This window comes from Lampris incognitus, chromosome 21 (assembly GCF_029633865.1).
Source record: "Lampris incognitus isolate fLamInc1 chromosome 21, fLamInc1.hap2, whole genome shotgun sequence".
NCBI lineage: Eukaryota > Metazoa > Chordata > Actinopteri > Lampriformes > Lampridae > Lampris > Lampris incognitus.
In genome coordinates, this window is record NC_079231.1 from 21,963,604 (window position 1) to 21,984,293 (window position 20,690).

The window sequence follows — 20,690 nt, forward strand, 5'->3', positions numbered from 1 at the left end:
AGGTCAGGCTTTAGCCAAGTTGTACGTTTCTGCTTGTCCGTGGGCATGTGAGAGAGGGGTAGCTTGACTGCATCTGTGTGCGACTGAGGAGACAATCTATGTATTTAGCTGTATGAGTGTTTTGTTTGTGTGTTTGCCTGTCTACGGGGTTGTGTTGGAGTGCAGGTTTATTGGCAGGCCTCTTCAGGGGAGGTGGTGTCTCTGCCCGCGGCCCGAAGAACGGTCCAGCCTGGCCAGCACCCTCTTATTATCTGGTTCAGCTCAGAGACATAGGATGCTTCTATTTGATGCTCCCTCTGCTGCCTGTGAAGCAGAAATGGATGTAAAAGTAACCCATCCATTCATCCATCCACCCATCCACCCATCCATCCATCCAGCCATTATCCAAGCCGCTTACCCTGCTCTCAGGGTCGCGGGGATGCTGGAGCCTATCCCAGCAGTCATTTGGCAGCAGGCAGGGAGACTCCCTGGACAGGCTGCCAGGCCATCGCAGGGCCAGCCGACACACACACACACACACACACACCTGGGGACAATTTAATACGGCCGATTCACCTGACCTACATGTCTTTGGACTGTGGAGGAAACCGGAGTACCCGGAGGAAACCCACACAGACACGGGGAGAACATACAAAACTACTACACACAGAGGACGACCCCATGGTTGGACTACCCCGGGGCTCAAACCCAGGACCGTTTGGCTGTGAGGCGACAGCGCTAACCACTGTGCCAACGTGCTGCCCCTATTCTTTTTTTTAATTATTTTCATCCCCTTTTTTCTCCCAGTTGTCTCCGGCCAATTAACCCACTCTTCCGAGCCGTCACGGTCTCTGCTCCACCCCCTCTGCTGATCCGGGGAGGGCTGCAGACTACCACATGCCTCCTCTGATACATGTGGAGTCGCCAGCCGCTTCTTTTCACCTGACAGTGAGGAGTTTTCACCAGGGGGATGCAGCACGTGGGAGGATCATGCTATTCCCCCAGTTCCCCCCCCCCGAACAGACGCCCCGGCAGACCAGAGGAGGCGCTAGTGCAGCGACCGGGACACATACCTACATCCGGCTTCCCACCCAAAAAAGTGGCCAACTGGTAACAGCCGCCCCTATTCTTTACAGGATACACAGAATTTAGGTTCATGATGTTTTGCATAAAACATTTCCCTTTTTTTTTTCATTTTATTCAGAGACGAGGCACAAATGCGTACTGTCTGTGTGAGTGCGTGTGTGTGAATCTGTGCAGTGCATGTGGACAATTATATTACCCACTGTGTTTTTGAATAGGTAATTATTAGGTGTACCTTAAAGCACACACTTATTAGTTGTTGACGTTGTGCTTTGCATCCGAATGCAGGATGGTGTAACTATGGCGGAATGGCTCAGCTTAAATAAGTGATGCTGTTGCTGCGGTAACCTCACCAGCAGGTCATTCTTGCACTGCTGGAGAGCGACGTCTCCCCTTCCAGGAATTCTGCTCTGATCATTTCTGGTGTCAGGAGTGCTCCTGAATCTTCAGACCTGCATACAGACACACAAAAAATGCACACACACCACAGGCAAACACAAACACACAATGTGAGCAAAAAAAGGCAGCGAGTTTTACCTTGAAGCGCGGATGCCTGATACACAGAGACTGCTGTAAAAAATGAGCAAATGAGAAGTACTGGTACATACGCGTTGCCCACTAGTCCCGCCATGTCATCAGGGAGGCTGGTAAGAGGAGGAGGAGCGGTGAGGGGAAGTATGTCCATACTGTAGTCCACAGAACTGCAGGGAGACGGGAATCATGTTTTGCTCTCCAGTTCCACCCCAAACGTGCCAAAAACTGAAGTAACGGTCTAACCTCTACTGTTAGCTGACAAAAACATAACTGGACATTTCGTGAAATCTCACTTTGAAACAGGAGTGACTGAACTGCTGCTATGAAAAGGTCGAAGGCACTTCACAGCAATGCAATCTTGGTGCAATATTTGGCAACATGCTACACAAACTCAGCCGTTTTGTTTTAGCCAAGCGAGAATATCCGGGCTCTGGTTTTCCTCTGAGCAAATACTTGGTGTGGGTGAGAACACAGGTACACAATACTCATGAAATACACATATGCAAGAGACATTCAGCCAAATGTAATGGGTACAGGTACAGTAACTTGTTAGTAAAGCTACTGACCTCTCTTCCTACCGGCATTAAAACTGCATTACATCCATCCATCCATCCATCCATTATCCAAGCTGCTTATCCTGCTCTCAGGGATGCTGGAGCCGATCCCAGCAGTCACTGGGCAGCAGGAGGGGAGACACACTGTCACAGGGCCGACACATACACACACATTCACACCTAGGGACACCTGGCCTACATGTCTTTGGATTGTGCGAGGAACCCACATAGACACGAGGAGAACATGCAAACTCCACACAAAGGACGACCCAGGAGTCGGGACGACCGCCCAAGGTTGGACTACCCCGGGGCTCGAACCCAGGACCTTCTCGCTGTGAGGCGACCGCGCTAACCACTGCAGCACTGTGCCGCCCCATGTCTACACGATGATTAAAAATGCTTTCCTCAGATTCCTCACAAAATCTGACCAAAGACTTCGCCACACAGACAGGATACGCATCCCCAGCTAGAGACACAATGCAAAGTCAATAAAAATCCCCAAACTCCTCGTGCCACCTTTACATGTGCTACGTGTGACACTTTGCCTAAAACGATGGAAACGTCATCTGAAGATCAATATATTACCGGTCTTCAGATGGTTGGGTTCCCTTATGTCTGCCTGATCTTGCTTCAGATGGATGAGATTGGGCGTCCAGGTAGCATAGCGGTCTATTCCGTAGCCTACCAACAGCATTTTCCAGCTCTGATTTTCCTTTGAGCAAATTCTCGGTGTGGGCGAGAACACGGGTACACATATCCTCATGAAATATAGATATGCAAGAGACATTCAGCCAAAGGTAATGGGCACAGGTACAGTAACTTGTGAGTAATGCTACTGACCTCTCTCCCTACCGGCATTAAAACTGCATTATAATGCATCAGAATTGTTGCCTCGCCACAGAGCAGTCTGCTGCCTGTTGAGCCCACGATGCCCTTTTGTTTTTGCTGCCCCCCTTTTGTCACAGTCCTCCTGAAAGAATCAGTGTTTTGTACTTGTCTGATGACCGGACGCTTACATTGTGATTATAATAAGGGAACTGGGACGACGCTCCCAAAGCTGGAGGATTTTACATCCTGCTTTGTATTTGAAAATACAAATGACTTGGAAATACCTCAATGGAAAATTCTTGTGCAGCGGCGGACTGATCCTTGCCAGACAGATGATTAAAAACGCAGACTTGTTGACTGCAGGAAGATGGGATTGGGGGGGGGGGGGACAAAAGGATCTGATTGAAACCCCATACAGTCTGTGTGGCTGTTGCACACACGCCGCTTCTGGTCAAAACTGAGAAGTTTTCAGATTTCTGTCAGGACACGAACTTTTGCTTTGACAAACCTTGTTTTTTTTCCACTTAAATTTGCACTTTGGGATTTAAATGGGCTGTTAGGGAGAAATCACCTCATGCAAGGCGAACTCATCCACACCGCTCCTGGATTCAATATATGTGAAATTACCTTCATGGCATGGGCCAAGAGTAGAGAGTCCATTGCACACCTGAGTGCTGGTAGCGTGCATTGGAGGGTTCACAGGAGAGACATGCTACAAACTGCAAACAGTAGCAAACTGTATTCACTAAGGCATCAAAATATCATAATTTAGACAGGCGGATTGGTGCAGCATCAGCAGTAATGCAGACATTGTATATGACCGTTGTGGTGAAGGAGGAGCTGAGCTGGAAGGCAAAGCTCTCAATTTACCAGTCAATCTTCGTACCAACCCTCACCAATGGTCATGAGTTTTGGGTAGTGACCAAAAGGGTGAGATCAAGGATACAAGCTGCTGAAATGAGTTTCCTCCGTAGGGTGTCTGGGCTCAGCCTTAGAGATAGGGTGAGGCGCTCGGACATCCGGAGGGAGCTTGGAGTAGAGCCGCTGCTCCTTCGCATCGAAAGGAGCCAGTTGGGGTGGTTCGGGCATCTGATTAGGATGCCTCCTGGGCGCCTTCCTTTGGAGGTTTTCCGGACGCATCCAACTGGGAGACCCCGGGGTAGACCCAGAACTCACTGGAGGGACTACATGTCCAATCTGGCCTGGGAATGCACTGGGATCCCCCAGGAGGAGCTGGAGGGCGTTGCTGGGGGGAGGGATGTCTGGAGTGCCCTACTTAGCTTGCTGCCACTGCGACGCGACCCCGGAGAAGCGGCTGATGATGGGATGGATGAGATGAGATGAGATCATAATTTTCAATAATGTTTTAGCCTATACCAACGCTAGAATGAATCACTGGTTCACAGTGAAGGTGATGACAGCATGTAGCTTTTTCCTCCACATGGTCTCAGGGTATGTGGCCTTGGTAGGTATGTGTATAGAGAATTTCTGTAGTTTGAGGTGTAGTACTACCTCTCTGCGGGTCCAAACTGACTAAATCTTAAATGTTTTTTAAAAGCTCTGTTGGCTGAACAGCAGGTATCATGGAGATAATGCAAATTCTGATGTGATTCTGAAAACCATCAACTGGCCACCCAGATGCAACCATTTGTCCAACCAAGGCCAATTACACGTGGCATTATTGTGGCTATTTACAATTCTGCCCCCAGCAAAAGTGAAGATGGCGTATGACATCATACATAACATCACTGCCAGATTCCAAACAGCAATCCGGTGCATTCATAGCAATCTCTGGAGATTTCAATCATGTTTCCCTCCCTTCCATGTCGCCTACTTTCACTCAATTTGTTAAATGCTCTCCAGAGATGGCAAAACACTGGACCAATGTAAGGGATGCCTGTGTTTTCACAGCACGACCACCACTGGCAAAATCTGACCATAATTTCGTTCTTGTCATTTCACTGGTACAGGCCCATCAGGAATGTGGAATCAGGAACGTTTACTTGTCATTTCATTTTATGCACCTGCACACATGAAATGAAATGAAACGTTTACCCCAGCCCAAAGCAGTGCAACACAAAGACAAAAACACATATCCAAATTACAAGAACACGTATATCCTAACAACAAAAAAACTACAAAAACACATATCTAACAAATCCAAAGTAAAAAAAAAATTCACCGTCCAAAAGAGCGAACGCCAGGATGACTGTCGGAACTGCCAGTCTGCGTGGGCTAGCAGTTAGCTTAGCCTGCCCTGCTTCCACGTCCTGTCAGACCGCCCTTGATGTTTCCCCCTCAGGCACAGCTCCATGTAGGGCCGTGGTCCCTGGGCCTACCGGATGCAGCAGACCAAGCTCGCCCAGCCAATCCAATGCCAGCTCTCCCAGCAAGAACCCCCCCCCCCCGACACACCTCTCTGCACTCCACACGATGACAACAAAACACAGTCAACACTAGGCGAGGACGCCATCAGACCGCTCTCAGTGTTATCCGAACTGCTGATCTGCATGGGTTAGCAGTTAGCCTAGCCTGTCCCGCCTCTATGTCCTGTCAGCATGCCCTCTGTGTTTCCTCTTTGGCACAGCTCCAGGCAGGGCCATGGTCCCTGGGCCCACAGGATGCAGCAAACCAGGTTCCTCCAGCCAATCCAGTGGCAGCTCTCTCAGCCATCAAATTAAGATGCAAACTTAGACACCAACATGGACAAAGACACTGCATGGATGGTACTGGGTGAGGCCGCTGCAAACGTGAATTTGTGCAGCCATCTTCCCACACCGGAAGCAGAAATTATGGTGCAGAGGCAGGAAATCACCATCAAAACAATAAAGACATAACACAAGAGACCACTGAGGTTCTTAAAGACTGTTTTTGGACAATAGACTAAGATACTGTATACTGGTGATGAAATGTTACTTGTTCTTTGCACTTATTGTAGTCACTCATTTAAAAAAATATATAGATATACTTAGCACAAAAAGTAAAGAAATTTGTGTTTGGTAGATTATTTCTTTGTTGTAACAATGCTTCTTGGCGATAAATCTTATACCGTTGGAAAGCCTGTCTATTTCCTTTTTAAATGGGGCCACATTTGTAAGGAACATGCATTTGTGGGATGAGCAGCAGAGCTGAGTATGTGGGTTGCACCCATGAAAAATTTGCCAATCTTCTCTGCCAATGCCCACCAGCTTATTTTGCTGCTGCTATTGACTCTTGTTTTGAGCTTCTGGTACCCCAGGTGCTGACAATCAGCTGCTTGATATAAGATTTACTGCCAAGAAGCATTGTTACAACAAAGAACTAATCTACCAAACACACATTTCCTTGCTTTTTGTGCTAAGTTTATATATACTGTATAGCGTTTTTTTTTCGAAACCATCTATGGTGTTGAGTGCTTGAATAATGAGGAGCGGAATATCAACACGGATACAGGAAAAAAGATTTTAATGCCTAGCAGTGCGCGAGACGCACGAAACAGGCCTGTACTGCTATACATTAAATATTTTTCCTGTATCTGTGTTGATATATATATATATATATATTTCTTGCGCTTTTACTTTAGCACTGGTTTTGCTCTTAGATGCTTGTAAAGTGAGAAGATGCACTTATGACCTCTGATGACTACTAGTTCTCCTGATTTCCTACGATAAATGCATTTATTGTAAGTCGCTTCAAATAAAAGTGTCGGCTAAATGACTGTAATGTAATGTAATGTGGATGGCCTTACACAGTGTATATCAGATTGTGCTCATTTCTGTGCGGGTGACAATTCCAACCAAAACAGTGAATTCCAATTAAGCTAAAGACCCTCCTAAATGAAAGGAAATGTGCATTCAGAACAGGCAACCGAGAGCTGCTCAGAAGTGTGTAGAGGAGATTAAAGACAGAACTCAAAAGGAGTGAATACAATTACAAGAAAAAGGTCGACATCACACTGCAGCCGAACAACATGAAAGCATTCCGGAGTGGCATGAGGAACATTACCATCTTCAACCATCCTAGTGTGCAGTCAGAGAGGAGGCGTATGGATAAGGCATACTAGTTTAACTTGTTCTTTAAGAGGTTTGACTGTCGGGTCTGGGTTTTGGATTGGGCAGCACAGTGGACCAGTGGTTAGCACTGTTGCCTCACAGTAAGACGGTCCTGGGTTCGAACCCCAAGCAGTCCCAGGTCCTTTCTGTGTGGAGATTGCATGTTCTCCCTGTGTCTGTGTCGGTTTCCTCCCACCATCAAAAATACATGCATGTTAGAGTTAATACTCCTGCCTGTGCTCCTGAGCAAGGCAATGGAAAGGAGAACTGGAGATGGTTCCCGGGTGCTGCACAGTGGCTGTCCACTGCTCCTAGCTACACAACTCGGATGGGTTAAATGCAGAGTGAATTTCATTGTATGTGTGTACAAATCACAAATAAAATGTATTCTGTTCTATTCAGTTCACCTATAAGGCTCATGTAGATGTGAGAGATGTCATCATCTCCCCATTGAACAGGACTCACTCTCATCTGGACAAGGGTGGAAGCACTGTTCAAGTCATGTTGTTTCACTTTTACAGTGCTTTCAGCACCATCCAGCCACTCCTGCTAGAGGAATACCACTATCAATGCAGGTGGATGTCTATGGCGTCCAGGATTATGGACTATTTCACTGGCAGACCCATTTGTGAGGCGTCAGAACTGTGTCTGATCATGTGGTAGGCTCCACGGGGGACTATTCTACCCCCTTTCTGTTCGCCGTTTACAAATTTGAACTCAGAAACAAATCTTCCTCATGTCACCTGCAGTTCTCTGACGATGCAACGATCGTGGGGCACATCAGCAAGGGGCAGGAGGAGAGAAACTGGGGGAGTGTGGATGACTTTATTGGCTGGTGCTCTGTAGAAGCGATGTACTCATTTAAGTACGTGGGAGTGCACATAGAAAACAAATTGGAATGGGTATGTAACACCGGGGCCCTTTACGAGAACGGCCACAACCAAGCTCGGATTGTTTGGCATGTGCAGAAAGTCTGTGGTTGCTGCGGCCACCGTTTATGCTTTTGTTTGCCGGGGCAGCGGCATCAATTCAGGAGAGAAGAAAAAGCTGAATAAGCTCATCAAGAAGGCTGTCATTTGAGTCAGCCTTGACTCCCTACAGGCAATATGTCGCAGAAAATTGAATGCCATCCAGACTCCTGGCAATCATGGACAATCCATCACACCCTATCTATTACTCTCTAATCAGCCAGAAGAGTGTCTTTAGCGAAAGACTGATTTCTCCCCACTGCTCCAGGGAAATATATAGAGGGTCGTTCATCTCTACCGCCATCAAACTGTACAACTCCTCTCTCAGCCTGGACCGCATAAGTCTTAATCTATTGGGAAGGGGCTGAACCCCTAAACACTACTATGGGGCCAGCTGTAGCTCTCTATATATAAGCAGTTGCCTCCTTTTATCCCAGTGCAAGCATCCCTCTTGACCAGAAGTTATTAACGTATTTCATTTAATATATGTTCATGTTATTGTTGTGTTACTGTGTATTGTCCTGCTGCTGTGCAAATTATTTTTCCCCAGGAATTCTTAAAACTTATGTCTAAATATCTGTTTCCTGATCAGATTCCTTAGACCCTGCAAACACAATTAAATTCATGCCAAACTAACATAATTACAGAATTTAAGTGCACTTTATTGACACAATTGTAGTCAACAGTGCTCGTCAAAATCTATCCATTCCATTACTGAAATTACAGTAATTTTACTATCGCAAATGAGGTTGTTGAGATGGCAACTGTTACACAAAAACAGACCACACCTGAGGCTCGGCTCTTTAGGTTTAATGGGAGGTTAAATAATCATAACTTAATGCATGAAAGTGAGACAATGACTTGCTGGTAACATGCACAATATATATTTATGGGAGGATATGGTTGGGAATATGGGTGGAAAGATGGCGGCGCAAAAGTACGTTTGCTGCAGCCTCACCCTTTACCGTCCACGCAGTGTTATTGTCCACGTCTGCGTCTAAGTTTGTTTCGTCTTCATTTGATGGTTGGGAGAGCTGGCGCTGGATCGGCTGGGAGAGCTTGGTCTGCTGCATCATGTGGGCCCAGGGACCATGGCCCTGATTGGAGCTGCGCCCGAGGAGGTAATACCAAGGGCGGTCTGACAGGATGTGGAAGTGGGGCAGGCTAAGCTAACTGCTAGCCCACGCAGACTGGCTGTTCCAATAACATCGAGACCTGTCTGGAGGCAGCCTCGCCTAGCCTTGACTGTGTTTCAGTGTTGTTGTGTGGAGTGCTGGGAGGTGTGTCGAGGGTGTCTGGCTGGGAGAGCTGGCATTGGATCGGCTGGGGGAGCCTGGTCTGCTGTGTCTGGTGGGCCAACGGACCATGGCCCTGCCGGAGCCGCGGCCGAGGAGGAAACACCGAAGGTGGTCTGACAGGATGTGGAAGCGGGGCAGGCTAAGCTAACTGCTAGCCCATGCAGACGGGCAGTTCCGACAGTCATCCTGGGTGGCGTTCATTCTCTGGACAGTGGAATTTTTTTTTGGACTGTGTTGCACTGAGTGGACTGTGTAAAAAAAAAACATCTTTTTTTTTCCTTTGGTTTTGTATGATTTTGGTGGTGTCTTTTTTGGGAAATTTGGGATGTGTGTTTTTGTCTTATGTGTCGCACTGCTGTGGGCTGGGAGAAGCGGGATTTTGTTTCTTGTGTATACGCAATTACATGAAAGAAATGACAATAAATTGTTCCTGAGCCCTGATTTATACGACCATGTCAGCAATGGGGAAACAATTCTGTTGGTATAAATCAAAGTTGTTTCTAAATCACAACAGCTAACTTTAACAACAGACACCTCTCCTCAAAGCAATGTACAGACCTTGGAGGCATCTCTTTGAAATATATTAATTATAAGTCAGAAAATAGATTTGTTATTGGACATCCATCCATCCATTATCCATGTCGCTTATCCCAACCGGGGTCACGGGATGCTGGAGCCTATCCCAGGAGTCATTGGGCAACAGGCAGGAGACACCCTGTACACGCCACCCGTCCATCACAGAGCCGACACATTCATACCTAGGGGCAATTTAGTATGGCCGATTCATCTGACCTACATGTCTTTGGACTGTGGGAGGAAACCGGTGCACCCGGAGGGAACAAACACAGACACAGGGAGAACATGCAAACTCCGCACAGAAGATGACCCGGGACGAACCCCAAGGTTGGACTACCCCGGGGCTTGAAACCAGGACCTTCTTGCTGTGAGGCGACTGCTCTAACCACTGCGCCACCCATTATTGGACAAGGCTTGTGACTGTTTAATGAAACCTACAGCTACGAAAAACCTGTGAGCCACCACTCTGCTGTGCCTTACTCATTGTAAAGAAGAAAATTGAGAGGATTCCCATATTATCAAGGAACTTTGCAGCCAGTAAAATGCCATTTGCCGGAAAATAGTGTCAAAAGAATTTCGAGGAACGTTTACTGAATGTTAGTTATGGAAGACAGACAGACAGACAGACAGACAGACAGAGAGACAGACAGACAACTTAATCTCATGTACCACGAGTCTAAAAATAAGAGCTCTCTCTAATTGATCTTCACACCTCCACAAGATCAAAATTATAAGTGCCGTTTAAGTTCATTTCTCGAGCCCGCGTCTTATAACTCATCGACTGATAACGCTGTGATTTCCCTTAAGTCATTCAGCGAGGCACTCGACCCCAAACAACTCTGCTGGAGCTGTTACGCAGCCAACAGTTCAGAACATCTGTACCGAGCAGCAGCCAAGTGTGAGTATGTAGTATGTATATGTGAATGCAAACCAAGGGCCTTGGTGGGGAAAAGGGTGCTTGTCAATGTACTTTTCCTTTGATAAATAAAAGTCAGTAAATACAGATCCATGTTCTTGTTGTTCATTCATTGACGTTTCATTCAAATACAGTAAGAGCTGGAAATGTTTCCCTTTTGGTTCTGTTTGTGGTTGAATGGGCTGCTGTTGTCTATCTCATCTATTTTTTTTAACTTTTTTTTTGTCAAAAGGTCTCCAGGCCAAAGCATTGACAATTAAGATTATTTAGCTCATGTTCAGCAGTAGGTGAATAAACCCGTTGAAGTGACTCAAGGTCAGGTCCGAGTCACAATGTGCTCTATAAATAATGATGGCTATGTGATGCATTTGGTTCAAAACATTCAGTAAATACACAGACAGTTGTTGGCCTTACCCAACAGCACTCGCTCAATAGATCACATTAAATACTATTTTACTTGTACTTTTGACAGTGGTGGTGGATGTGCCGTCAATTATAACCTAAGTGAGCCGAATTTCAGCAGGTCGGATGCCTGGACTACCTGGGAACATCTGAACAGCAGTAGTTAATAAGACAAGTTCTCCTCTCTCTGAACAACGAATAGCAAGTAGCCCTTGAGCAAGGCACCTCATCCCCATCTGCTCCATTGGTCAACAGAAGAAGACTGGGGTTTTACACCCTCTCATTTGCAAGTAGGCCTCCATGGCGTTACTTTAGTTGTCTTGATTGGTTGAAACACACAGAATTTGAAGTGTAATGGACAAAACTCCACCACCCCCTTTTTCTCCCAATTGTACTTTGCCAATTACCCCAGTCTTCTGAGCTGCTCCACCCACTCTGCCGATCCAGGGAGGGTTGCAGACTACTATGTCTCCTCTGATACATGTGGAGTCGCCAGCTGCTTCTTTTCACCTGAGAGTTTTGCCAGGGGGATGTAGCACATAGGAGGATCACGCTATTACCTCAGCCCCCCCCCCCCGCCCCGAACAGGCACCCCGACCAACCAGAGGAGGTGATAGTGCAGAGACCAGGACATATACCCACATCCGGCTTCCCACCCGTGGCCAATTGTGTCTGCAGGGATGCCCGACCAAGGTGGAGGTAACATGGGAATTTGAACCAGCGATCCTGTGTTGGTCGGCAACGGAATAGACTTCTACGCTACCCGGACGCCTTGGACACAATTCTTATAATGATGCAGCTCTGGCAAAGCCAAGCTATCATAGACAGCCATAATGTAACTTGGTAGCGCTCTTGAGTTTTCACCCACCTGCGTGGGGCCACGTCACTGGTGAGAGTGGGCAAGTCGGACAACCAGTTCAAGGAGGCGGAGTTAAAATTCCTCCAGGTCATGACCCCTTTGATCACTTCCTGTTGTTGGACAGGAAAGAAGAGACATCATGGTAAGAAAATATATATGAAACCAGGACTGTATTTCCCATTGTTAAAAATCATCCTTGACTTTAATCTAACCGGGACTGTTTGTGTTTCAGAGTCCTGTCTTCAGTCTAAACCTCAGGGGCCTAAACACCATTCAACCACAAAACTCGTGAAACTTATCTATAAGCTTAATCAAAGAATCAAGTGCTTTTTAAATGGACCAAAAGCATTCAAAGTAAAGAAACTCCAAACATTGAAAGGCTCTCGAGCAAAATTACCTTGTGATCCAGAAGTTTCGGGGTGTTTGGAGTCTTGATGCCACTCACTTTGCTGTCAAGAGGTGCATACCTGCATGGAGATGCACTCACATTTTTTTGTTTGTATCTGTACGCTAAAGATTCAGTCATCAGTCTTTTGCAAAATTTAACACTTAGAAGGCAGATTTGAATGTCCGGTTTGGATTTGGGGAAAGGACTAATAAACATATTGCCCCCCAGTTGTATAATTTGTCTTATAGTTTACCTTTCTTTACCATTTCCCTCTTACTAATCTAACAGTAAAGTACATTGCATCAAGGCTCTGTTGCTCTTAGTAGCGTCAGAACTCAATATTGTGGGACACAGCACTATTGCTAAGGAGTGTCACGATGCATGCTCAATAATCCAGGAAAGAAAAGCACAGAAAGTTGAATCAGCTCATCTGGACACAATGTTTATTGAGAGAGAAACGTTTCATCACTCATCTAAGTGACCTCTTCAGTCTAAACTGACTGCAGGTATCCCCACCCTTATAAATAATACATTGTTATTCCACTGTATTGTTTATAAGGATGGGATACCTGCAGTCAGTTGAGGGCCCAGACACATTAAATTGACTAGCGGCGACAAAGGCCAACTATTGCATCACCTCACATCGCCTGCCATCTGGGCCAACAGGTAGCACTTGAACACACCACAAAGACTACAGCCGACGGCCAACTAGAACATTCTGCACTGATTCGCTAAGCTGAACAGCTAATCAGAGTGATCTCTCTCACCAATGGGCTGAGCTGTTCAACATGCTGAATCGGCTGAAAAGCTGCCGACAGGGATCCGACTAGTGCCGACGGTGCGGGACACACTGCAAAAACTAGGGTCACAGACGCTCACTGACGGCCCGGCATAGGCCGACCCTGCTGTGTCAGGGCCCTGAGACTGAAGAGGTCACTTAGATGAGTGATAAAACGTTTCTCTCAATAACCGTTGTGTCCAGATGAACTGATTCAACTTCCTGTGATTGCTAAGGAGTGTTTGGTCAATTGTTGTCTTGATTATTTATTTGCTGTCATATTAACTGCAAAAACCTAAAATAAACTGAAGGGAAACCCGGTACCTGGGAAGCGGGCAGAGGTGAAATTCTGGATCGGTTTCTAGGTATTTGGGAGTGGGTTTGTAGGTCTGGAGACCCGGAGCTGGGTTCTAAAGCACAGGTTGGTGGAATGAAGAGACACACAATATACCAAAACACGTGTTCTATATCACAGTGGAAAATACAATGCTTGTTTAGAGTTTTAAAATCTATAAAGGTAAAAATCACCAAAAGTCACCAAAACAATCCTTACAAAGATCCTGAGGGGGTTTGCTTGGACTGGTGCAAGCAAATCTTCGGGGGCAGTGAAGGACAGACTAACAGCTTCCTTTGTCGCCGAGTCCTCGTCTTTCTCCTCCCTCTGCTTCTCTTCCTCGGCCTTGGGCTCCATGGAGCCAGGCAACGGGGCGAGAACCACCTCTGATAACAAATCCTCCTGAAAGGGGACAGACGAGATATAGATAAAGAAAGGGATGGATGGATAGATGCATGCATGCATGGAGGGATAGGAGAGCATAATGACATACATTGATTTGCAGAGATGATGAAATAGTGGATCAATAACCAGGGTGGATGGAAGAATGAATGAATGGAAGGGGATTATATAACATCTCAGTTAGAATCCAAGTGCTGTGTAGTTACCAGTGCTCCAGTGCGAAGGGGCCTGGCCAGGGTGGTAGGGATGTAGCTATCAGAAGCCTCCCAAGCAGACACAGGCTGGTAACCCATCAACATATAGTGTTGGGGAACCTAAAGTGCCATGAGAACACACATCTCAATACATAAATGGACAGAGAGACTATTTAGATTCAGAGCGTAGCATCGGCTGGTTGGAGCCTACAGTGTAGTTGCAGAGCTACACTTACTGCATTAGCCTTAAAATCGATTTTTCATCTTTTGAGGTTTTTGAAACAGCAAGTCGATCAGCGGTTCAAATCCCCGTGTTACCTCTGGCTTGGTCAGGCGTCCCTACAGACACAATTGGCCGTGTCTGCGGATAGGAAGCCGGATGTGGGTATGTGTCCTGGTCGCTGAACTAGCGCCTCTTCTGGTCGGTCGGGGCGCCTGTTCGGGGGGAGAACTGGAGGGAATAGCGTGATCCTCCCACGCGCTATGTCCCCTTGGTGAAACTCCTTACACTGTCAGGTGAAAAGAAGCAGCTGGTGACTCCACATGCATCAGAGGAGGCATGTGGTAGTCTGCAGCCCTCCCTGGATTGGCAGAGGGGGTGGAGGAGCGACTGGGACAGCTCGGAAGAGTGGGGTAATTGGCCAAGTAAAATTGGGGAGAAAAAGGGAAAATTAAAAAAAAAAAAAAAACAGCAAGTTGATACTTGATAATGACTGGCTTCATCATGAGATGGCAAGAAACATTCCGCTTCCAGTGTGGGAAGATGGCGATGCAAATTCACGTTTGCTGCGGCCTCACTCAGTACCGGTGTGGGAAGATGGTGGTGTGAATTCACATTTGCGGTGGCCTCAACCAGTACCATCCATGCAGTGTCTTTGTCCCCGTCTGTGTCTAAGTTTGTGTCTTTGTTTGATAGCTGGGGGAGCTGGTGCTGGATCGGCTGGGAGAACTTGGTCTGCTGCGTGCTGTGGGCCCAGGGACCATGGCCCTGCCTGGAGCTGCACCCGAAAAGGAAGCACCAAGGGAAGTCTGACAGGACGGGGCAGCGGGGCAGGCTAAGCTAACTGCTAGCCCATGCAGACTGGCAGTTCCGATAACACCGAGGGCGGTCTGGCGGCAGCCTCGCCTGGCGTTGACTGTGGTGTTTTTGTTGTTGCCGTGTGGAGTGCAGGGAGGTGTGTCGAGGGTGTCTGGCTGGGAGAGCTGGCGTTGGATCAGCTGAGGGAGCCTGGTCTGCTGCATGCAGTGGGCACAAGGACCATGGCCCTGCCCGGCGCTGCGGCCAAAGAGGAAACACTGAGGACGGTCGGACAGGACATGGACTTTGGACGCGGGGCAGGCTAAGCTAACTGCTACCCCGACAGTTCTGACAGTCATCCTGGCTGGCGTTCCTTCCCTTTGATAGTGATTTTTTTTTCTTTTTGTTTAGTTTGGGAATATGTGTTAGTTTGATATATATATATATATATATATATTCTTGTAGTTCTTGTAGTTTTTGGATATGTTTTTGTCTTTGTGTTGCACTGTGGTGGGCTGGGGGAAATGATATTTCATCTCATTTTATTTCATGTATGCAAGTGCATGAAATAAAATGATCAAGTGTTCCTGATTTCTAAGCATTTACATGTTCTACTCATTACAGTAGGTAAATACACATGTAGGTGGACATAAAGTGATTTTTTTGCTCATATTTTGATTATCAACGTCCTACAGTGGGTACATACCTGAAGTTTGACAAAGGGAATGTGAGTCTTTACAGTCACATCAGTTGTGTCCACAGGCACCGGGCCCAAATTATTAAGAACCTGGGAAGATCGCAGAGATATTCATTTGTACCTGTATGTAGCTACTGATAAAGATGTAGTGGCTTTTTCTATGGAAGGGTATCAGGGAAACCAGTAGTTATTTCATCAAAGTGCCGATAACCAAGAACCGCCTTTAATTCTCCTGCTCATCCTAGACTTCTCTACAGGGACACGTTTCATTGTTATTCTCCACTATTTTGTCTCCCGTGCAATTACCAGTAATGCATAGGTCCAATTCAGGCGTCTTCTCTGTTACTAGCAGCCTGAAAGCCGCAGCATCCTATAATTTAGACGGTCAACCTAATGAATGTCACCCTCTCTGTTTATGTGTCGGTGTTGGTAAGTGTTCGGCGGACTCACCAGCAGCTCATCCTCATCTGAGTAAACAGGAAAAGAGAATGGGAATATTTTATCTTGGGAGATCCTCAGGCCACCTGTATTTTTTTCCTCCTCAACTGAGAAATTGAAAAGAAACCAAAAAAAGTGACACAAGGAATCGTAATTAGGGGCGAAAACATACTGCCCAGTCCTCGAGGCATGTCTGTAATGATCCCTGTAAGCAAGGCATTTAAATTTCATCTCCAGAAATGAACTCAGTGGAATGTGCTTTACAGAAACACCACAAAAGAAAGTACATTTTTAATGGAAAATAAGCTGACAAACCTTTATGGGCTGTGGGCAGCCTCTTTATACTGTCTGCCAGTTTCTTCAGACATGCAAGTCTCCGGTTCATGCGACAGCGGATCACAATCTGGAGGAGACAAGAGAATACACTCCCAGCTCAACTGCACTGTCTGTTAATTCATCCATCCATATATATATATATATATATATATATATATATATATATATATATATAGATATATAGATATATATAGATATAGATATAGATATAGATAGATATAGATAGATATAGATAGATATAGATATATATATAGCAGCAGCAGCTGCAAACTTTCAACAGAAGACAGAGGTCACCAGAAACACTCAGCAGTATCCAGCAAACCTACAACTGGGGGAACTGGGACTTTTCATTGAAGGTCGGCACCCCGCTTTATCACCAATATCTTTGCATGCTTATCATGCTGACGAACAAAAAATTCTCTGCTTTTACATGTATGGCAGACATGACTTTCTCATTTATTTATCTACTAGTTTTCCTTTCAACAGTATCATTGGCGTGTCCGGGTGGTGTGGCGGTCTATTCCGTTGCCTACCAACATGGGGATCACCAGTTCGAATCTCTGTGCTACCTCCAGCTTGGTCAGGCATCCCTACAGACACAGTTGGTCGTGTCTGCAGGTGGGAAGCCGGATATGGGTATGTGTGCTGGTCGCTGCAATAGCGCCTCCTCTGGTCGGTCGGGGTGACTGTTCAGGGGGGAGGGGGAACTTGGGAGAATGGCGTGATCCTCCCACATGCTACATCCCCCTGGTGAAACTCCTCACTGTCAGGTGAAAAGAAGCGGCCGGTGACTCCACATGTATCGGAGGAAGCATGTGGTAGTCTGCAGCACTTCCCCGGATCGGCAGAGGGGGTGGGGCAGCGACTGGGACTGCTCGGAAGAGTGGGATAATTGGCCGGATACAATTGGGGAGAAAAAGGGGGAAACAAATACAAACAAACAAACAAAAACAGTATTATTTCATTTTAATTCCAACCATACTGTTGTCTCAGAGATTCTCGTGATCTGATCAGAGATAACCACAACGATGGAGAAATAGTTTGTCCTAAAGACCAAATGAGGTTTAATCCAAGACTTGAATTGTGCTGCATCTTTTACCCGTTTTCCAGTAGGAATCTCAACCGGTAATAAGGATGGTCAGCAACAGCTCATGGTTCAAAGCTCAACGTGTATTGCACAGCATCAATATTGCTAAAGTTAATGTTAAATTCCAACCTGGCTGCTCCACAGAAGTAGTGAATACACTCACTGTACCATAAAGTGTTCTCGGTACCAAATGTTTACCAAGCAGCATATGTTGTGATGGAAAAATGCTGACAAAACACACGGCATATGACACAGCAGCATCTAACATCACGTTTAATGTATGAGTGTACCCAGTAAAACGGCCCATAAAATGCAAACGGTACAACTTTTACATTTATGGTGGAGGATTTACACATGGCTGGATGGAAGGGCCTAGGCTGGAGGGACAATAATGGACTGGAGGTGGGGTGAAGGGATGAGGTGGAAGGGATGGAATGGAGGCAAAGAGAAAGAAAGAGGAAGCGAGAGAATGAAAGAGTGTGTGCATGTCAGCACATGTATTTTTTTTTTAACATTTTGTGTGGCTGGGTGAGTTTACATACATGTGTAATATGGTACCTTGCGTGCTGCCTGCTGGTAGAGTCTGAGGGCTCTCTGTCTCACAAGACCATCATCTGAGTAAAGCTGAAAGGATGGCACTCCCTCTGGAGCCTGGAAGAGGTTAAAAAATATAGTAAAAATGAAAATCATAAAGTGAACTTCAACATTTTGGGGGTTCAGCTGTTAGTATTAAAATGACACCAGGTTAAGTAACGGTGAAACTTGCATAACTTTGGGTTTATAGTTTATATGCAACAATTTAAGGTTAGCTTGAGGCTGATGATAACAAGGTGATGTGTGGACAAGGTTGATGTGTACGCAGATATATGAACGTTTGAATGCTGCAAGAAAACTAGTTTTTTTTAGATTAAATTAATTAATTAAAGGGACACACCAAGGTTAATAACAATTGATGAGGCAACTTTTAAAAACACCTTGTCTCATCTCCTCTCATCATCAGCCACTTCTCCGGGGTCAGGTCTCAGTGGCAGCAAGCTAAGTAGGGCACTCCAGACATCCCTCCCCCCAGCAATGACCTCCAGCTCCTCCTGGGGGATCCCAAGGCGTTCCCAAGCCAGATTGTACATATAGTCCCTCCAGTGAGTTCTGGGTCTACCACGGGGTCTCCACCCAGTTGGTCGTGCCCGAAAAACCTCCAAAGGAAGGCACCCAGGAGGCATCCTAATCAGATGCCCCAACCACCTCAACTGGCTCGACGCGAAGGAGCAGCGGCTCTACTCTGAGCTCCCTCCGGATGTCCAAGCTCCTTGCCCTATCTCTAAGGCTGAGCCCGGACACCCTACGGAGGAAACTCATTTCAGCCGCATGTATCCATAATCTCACCCTTTCGGTCACTACCCAAAGCTCATGACCATAGGTGAGGGTTGGAACAAAGATTGACTGGTAAATTGAGAGCTTTGCCTTCCAGCTCAGCTCCCTCTTCACCACAGCGGTCCTGTACAACGTCCGCATTGCTGCTGGTGCTGCACCAATCCACCTGTCAATCTCCCGCTCCATCCTACCCTCACTCATGAACAAGACCCCGAGATACTTCAACTCCTTCACTTGAGGCATCAACTCATCCCCAACCTGGAGGGAGCAATCCACCATTTTCCAGTAGAGAACCATGGCCTCAGACTTGGAGGTGCTGACTCTCATCCCGGCCATTTCACACTCAGCTGCAAAATGCCCCAGTGCGTGCTGGAGGTCGCGTTCTGATGAAGCCAACAAAACCACATAATCTGTCAAGAGCAGAGATTCAATTCTGAGGTTCCCAAAATGGACACACTCCTCATCTTGGCTACACCTTGAGATCCTGTCCATCAACATCACAAACAGAATCGGAGACAAGCGACAACCTTGGCGGACTCCAATACCAACCGAAAATGTGTTTGACTTTGTGCCAAGAATGCGGACACAGCTCTCACCTTGGTTATACAAGGACCGGATGGATGGCTTGTATAGTAACTTTTGAAACAATGAAACAATAAAATGTATATTCAACTGAAGAGAAGTTTTCCAGTCATGAGAGCGTTTTGTATTACACAGTGTGACAAGCTGCTTCTCTGTTAAAAGGAAAGTTAAATAAGTAACTCGGAAATTATTTCCATCACTGTTTGGATACTTGACATTCACCTGTCCAGATTCTAGTAGCAGCCGCCTGCTGGAAAGTCTGGCTGGGCCAGTGGCAAAGTCCCCATCCTGCCTCACATCTCCTTTCTTAACCTAGACCAATAAATAGAAGCACAGGACATGAAGAATATTGTCATAAAATGGAAAACATCCAAACCCGTTTCTCTAAATGTATACTGATTCATTCATTCATTCATTATCCAAACTGATTATCCTGCTCTCAGGGTCATGGGGATGCTGGAGCCTATCCCAGCAGTTATTGGGCGGCAAGAGGGGAGACATACTTGACAGGCAGCCAGACCATCACAGGACCAACACACCCACACATTCACATCTAGGAACAATTTAGTATGGCCGATTCACCTGACCTACGTGTCTTTGGACTGCACCCAGAGGAAACCCATGCAGACACATGAACTCCACACTGAGGACAACCCGAGACGAGCCCCAAGGTTGGACTACCCCGGGGCTCGAACCCAGGACCTTCTTGCTGTGAGGCGACCGTACTAACCACTACGCCACCGTGCCGCTGTAATCGTTGTCCATTCTGAACAAACTTGATGTCTAGGAGATAAATTGTGGAGGCAACTTGTGATTTCATTTCAATTTAGATCCTTACTCCTCTGCACCTGAGCAGTCTAGCATGAGCACTATCTGATATCAAAGCACACTGTCCTGGCACTGTAAGACACACATTAGGTCATGGACTCCCAATGTGTGATTGACAGTGTATTTGGAGGTGACCACACAGTACATATAGGCAACGACAAGATCATGCCCGATAACCATAAACCATTTCCCTGTGATTCAAACAGGGA

At 46.4% G+C, this 20,690-nt stretch overlaps 1 protein-coding gene across 1 annotated transcript in view; it reads right to left on the bottom strand.

Annotated features, from left to right (window-relative positions):
- Nucleotides 1–20,690, bottom strand: part of cfap221 (cilia and flagella associated protein 221) — a 38,883-nt gene that overhangs the window by 40 nt on the left and 18,153 nt on the right. Inside the window, exons 13-25 of the mRNA XM_056301101.1 lie at nucleotides 19,876–19,965; nucleotides 18,259–18,351; nucleotides 16,593–16,680; nucleotides 16,290–16,384; nucleotides 15,849–15,929; nucleotides 14,137–14,244; nucleotides 13,748–13,930; nucleotides 13,519–13,604; nucleotides 12,426–12,495; nucleotides 12,038–12,138; nucleotides 1,671–1,763; nucleotides 1,416–1,514; nucleotides 1–303 (exon numbers count right to left, since the gene is read on the bottom strand). The exon at nucleotides 1–303 is cut by the window's left edge and continues 40 nt beyond it. Of these exons, the coding sequence (XP_056157076.1) occupies nucleotides 168–303; nucleotides 1,416–1,514; nucleotides 1,671–1,763; nucleotides 12,038–12,138; nucleotides 12,426–12,495; nucleotides 13,519–13,604; nucleotides 13,748–13,930; nucleotides 14,137–14,244; nucleotides 15,849–15,929; nucleotides 16,290–16,384; nucleotides 16,593–16,680; nucleotides 18,259–18,351; nucleotides 19,876–19,965 (1,323 nt within the window). The 3' untranslated portion in view covers nucleotides 1–167. The remainder of the gene's footprint in view (nucleotides 304–1,415; nucleotides 1,515–1,670; nucleotides 1,764–12,037; nucleotides 12,139–12,425; nucleotides 12,496–13,518; nucleotides 13,605–13,747; nucleotides 13,931–14,136; nucleotides 14,245–15,848; nucleotides 15,930–16,289; nucleotides 16,385–16,592; nucleotides 16,681–18,258; nucleotides 18,352–19,875; nucleotides 19,966–20,690) is intronic.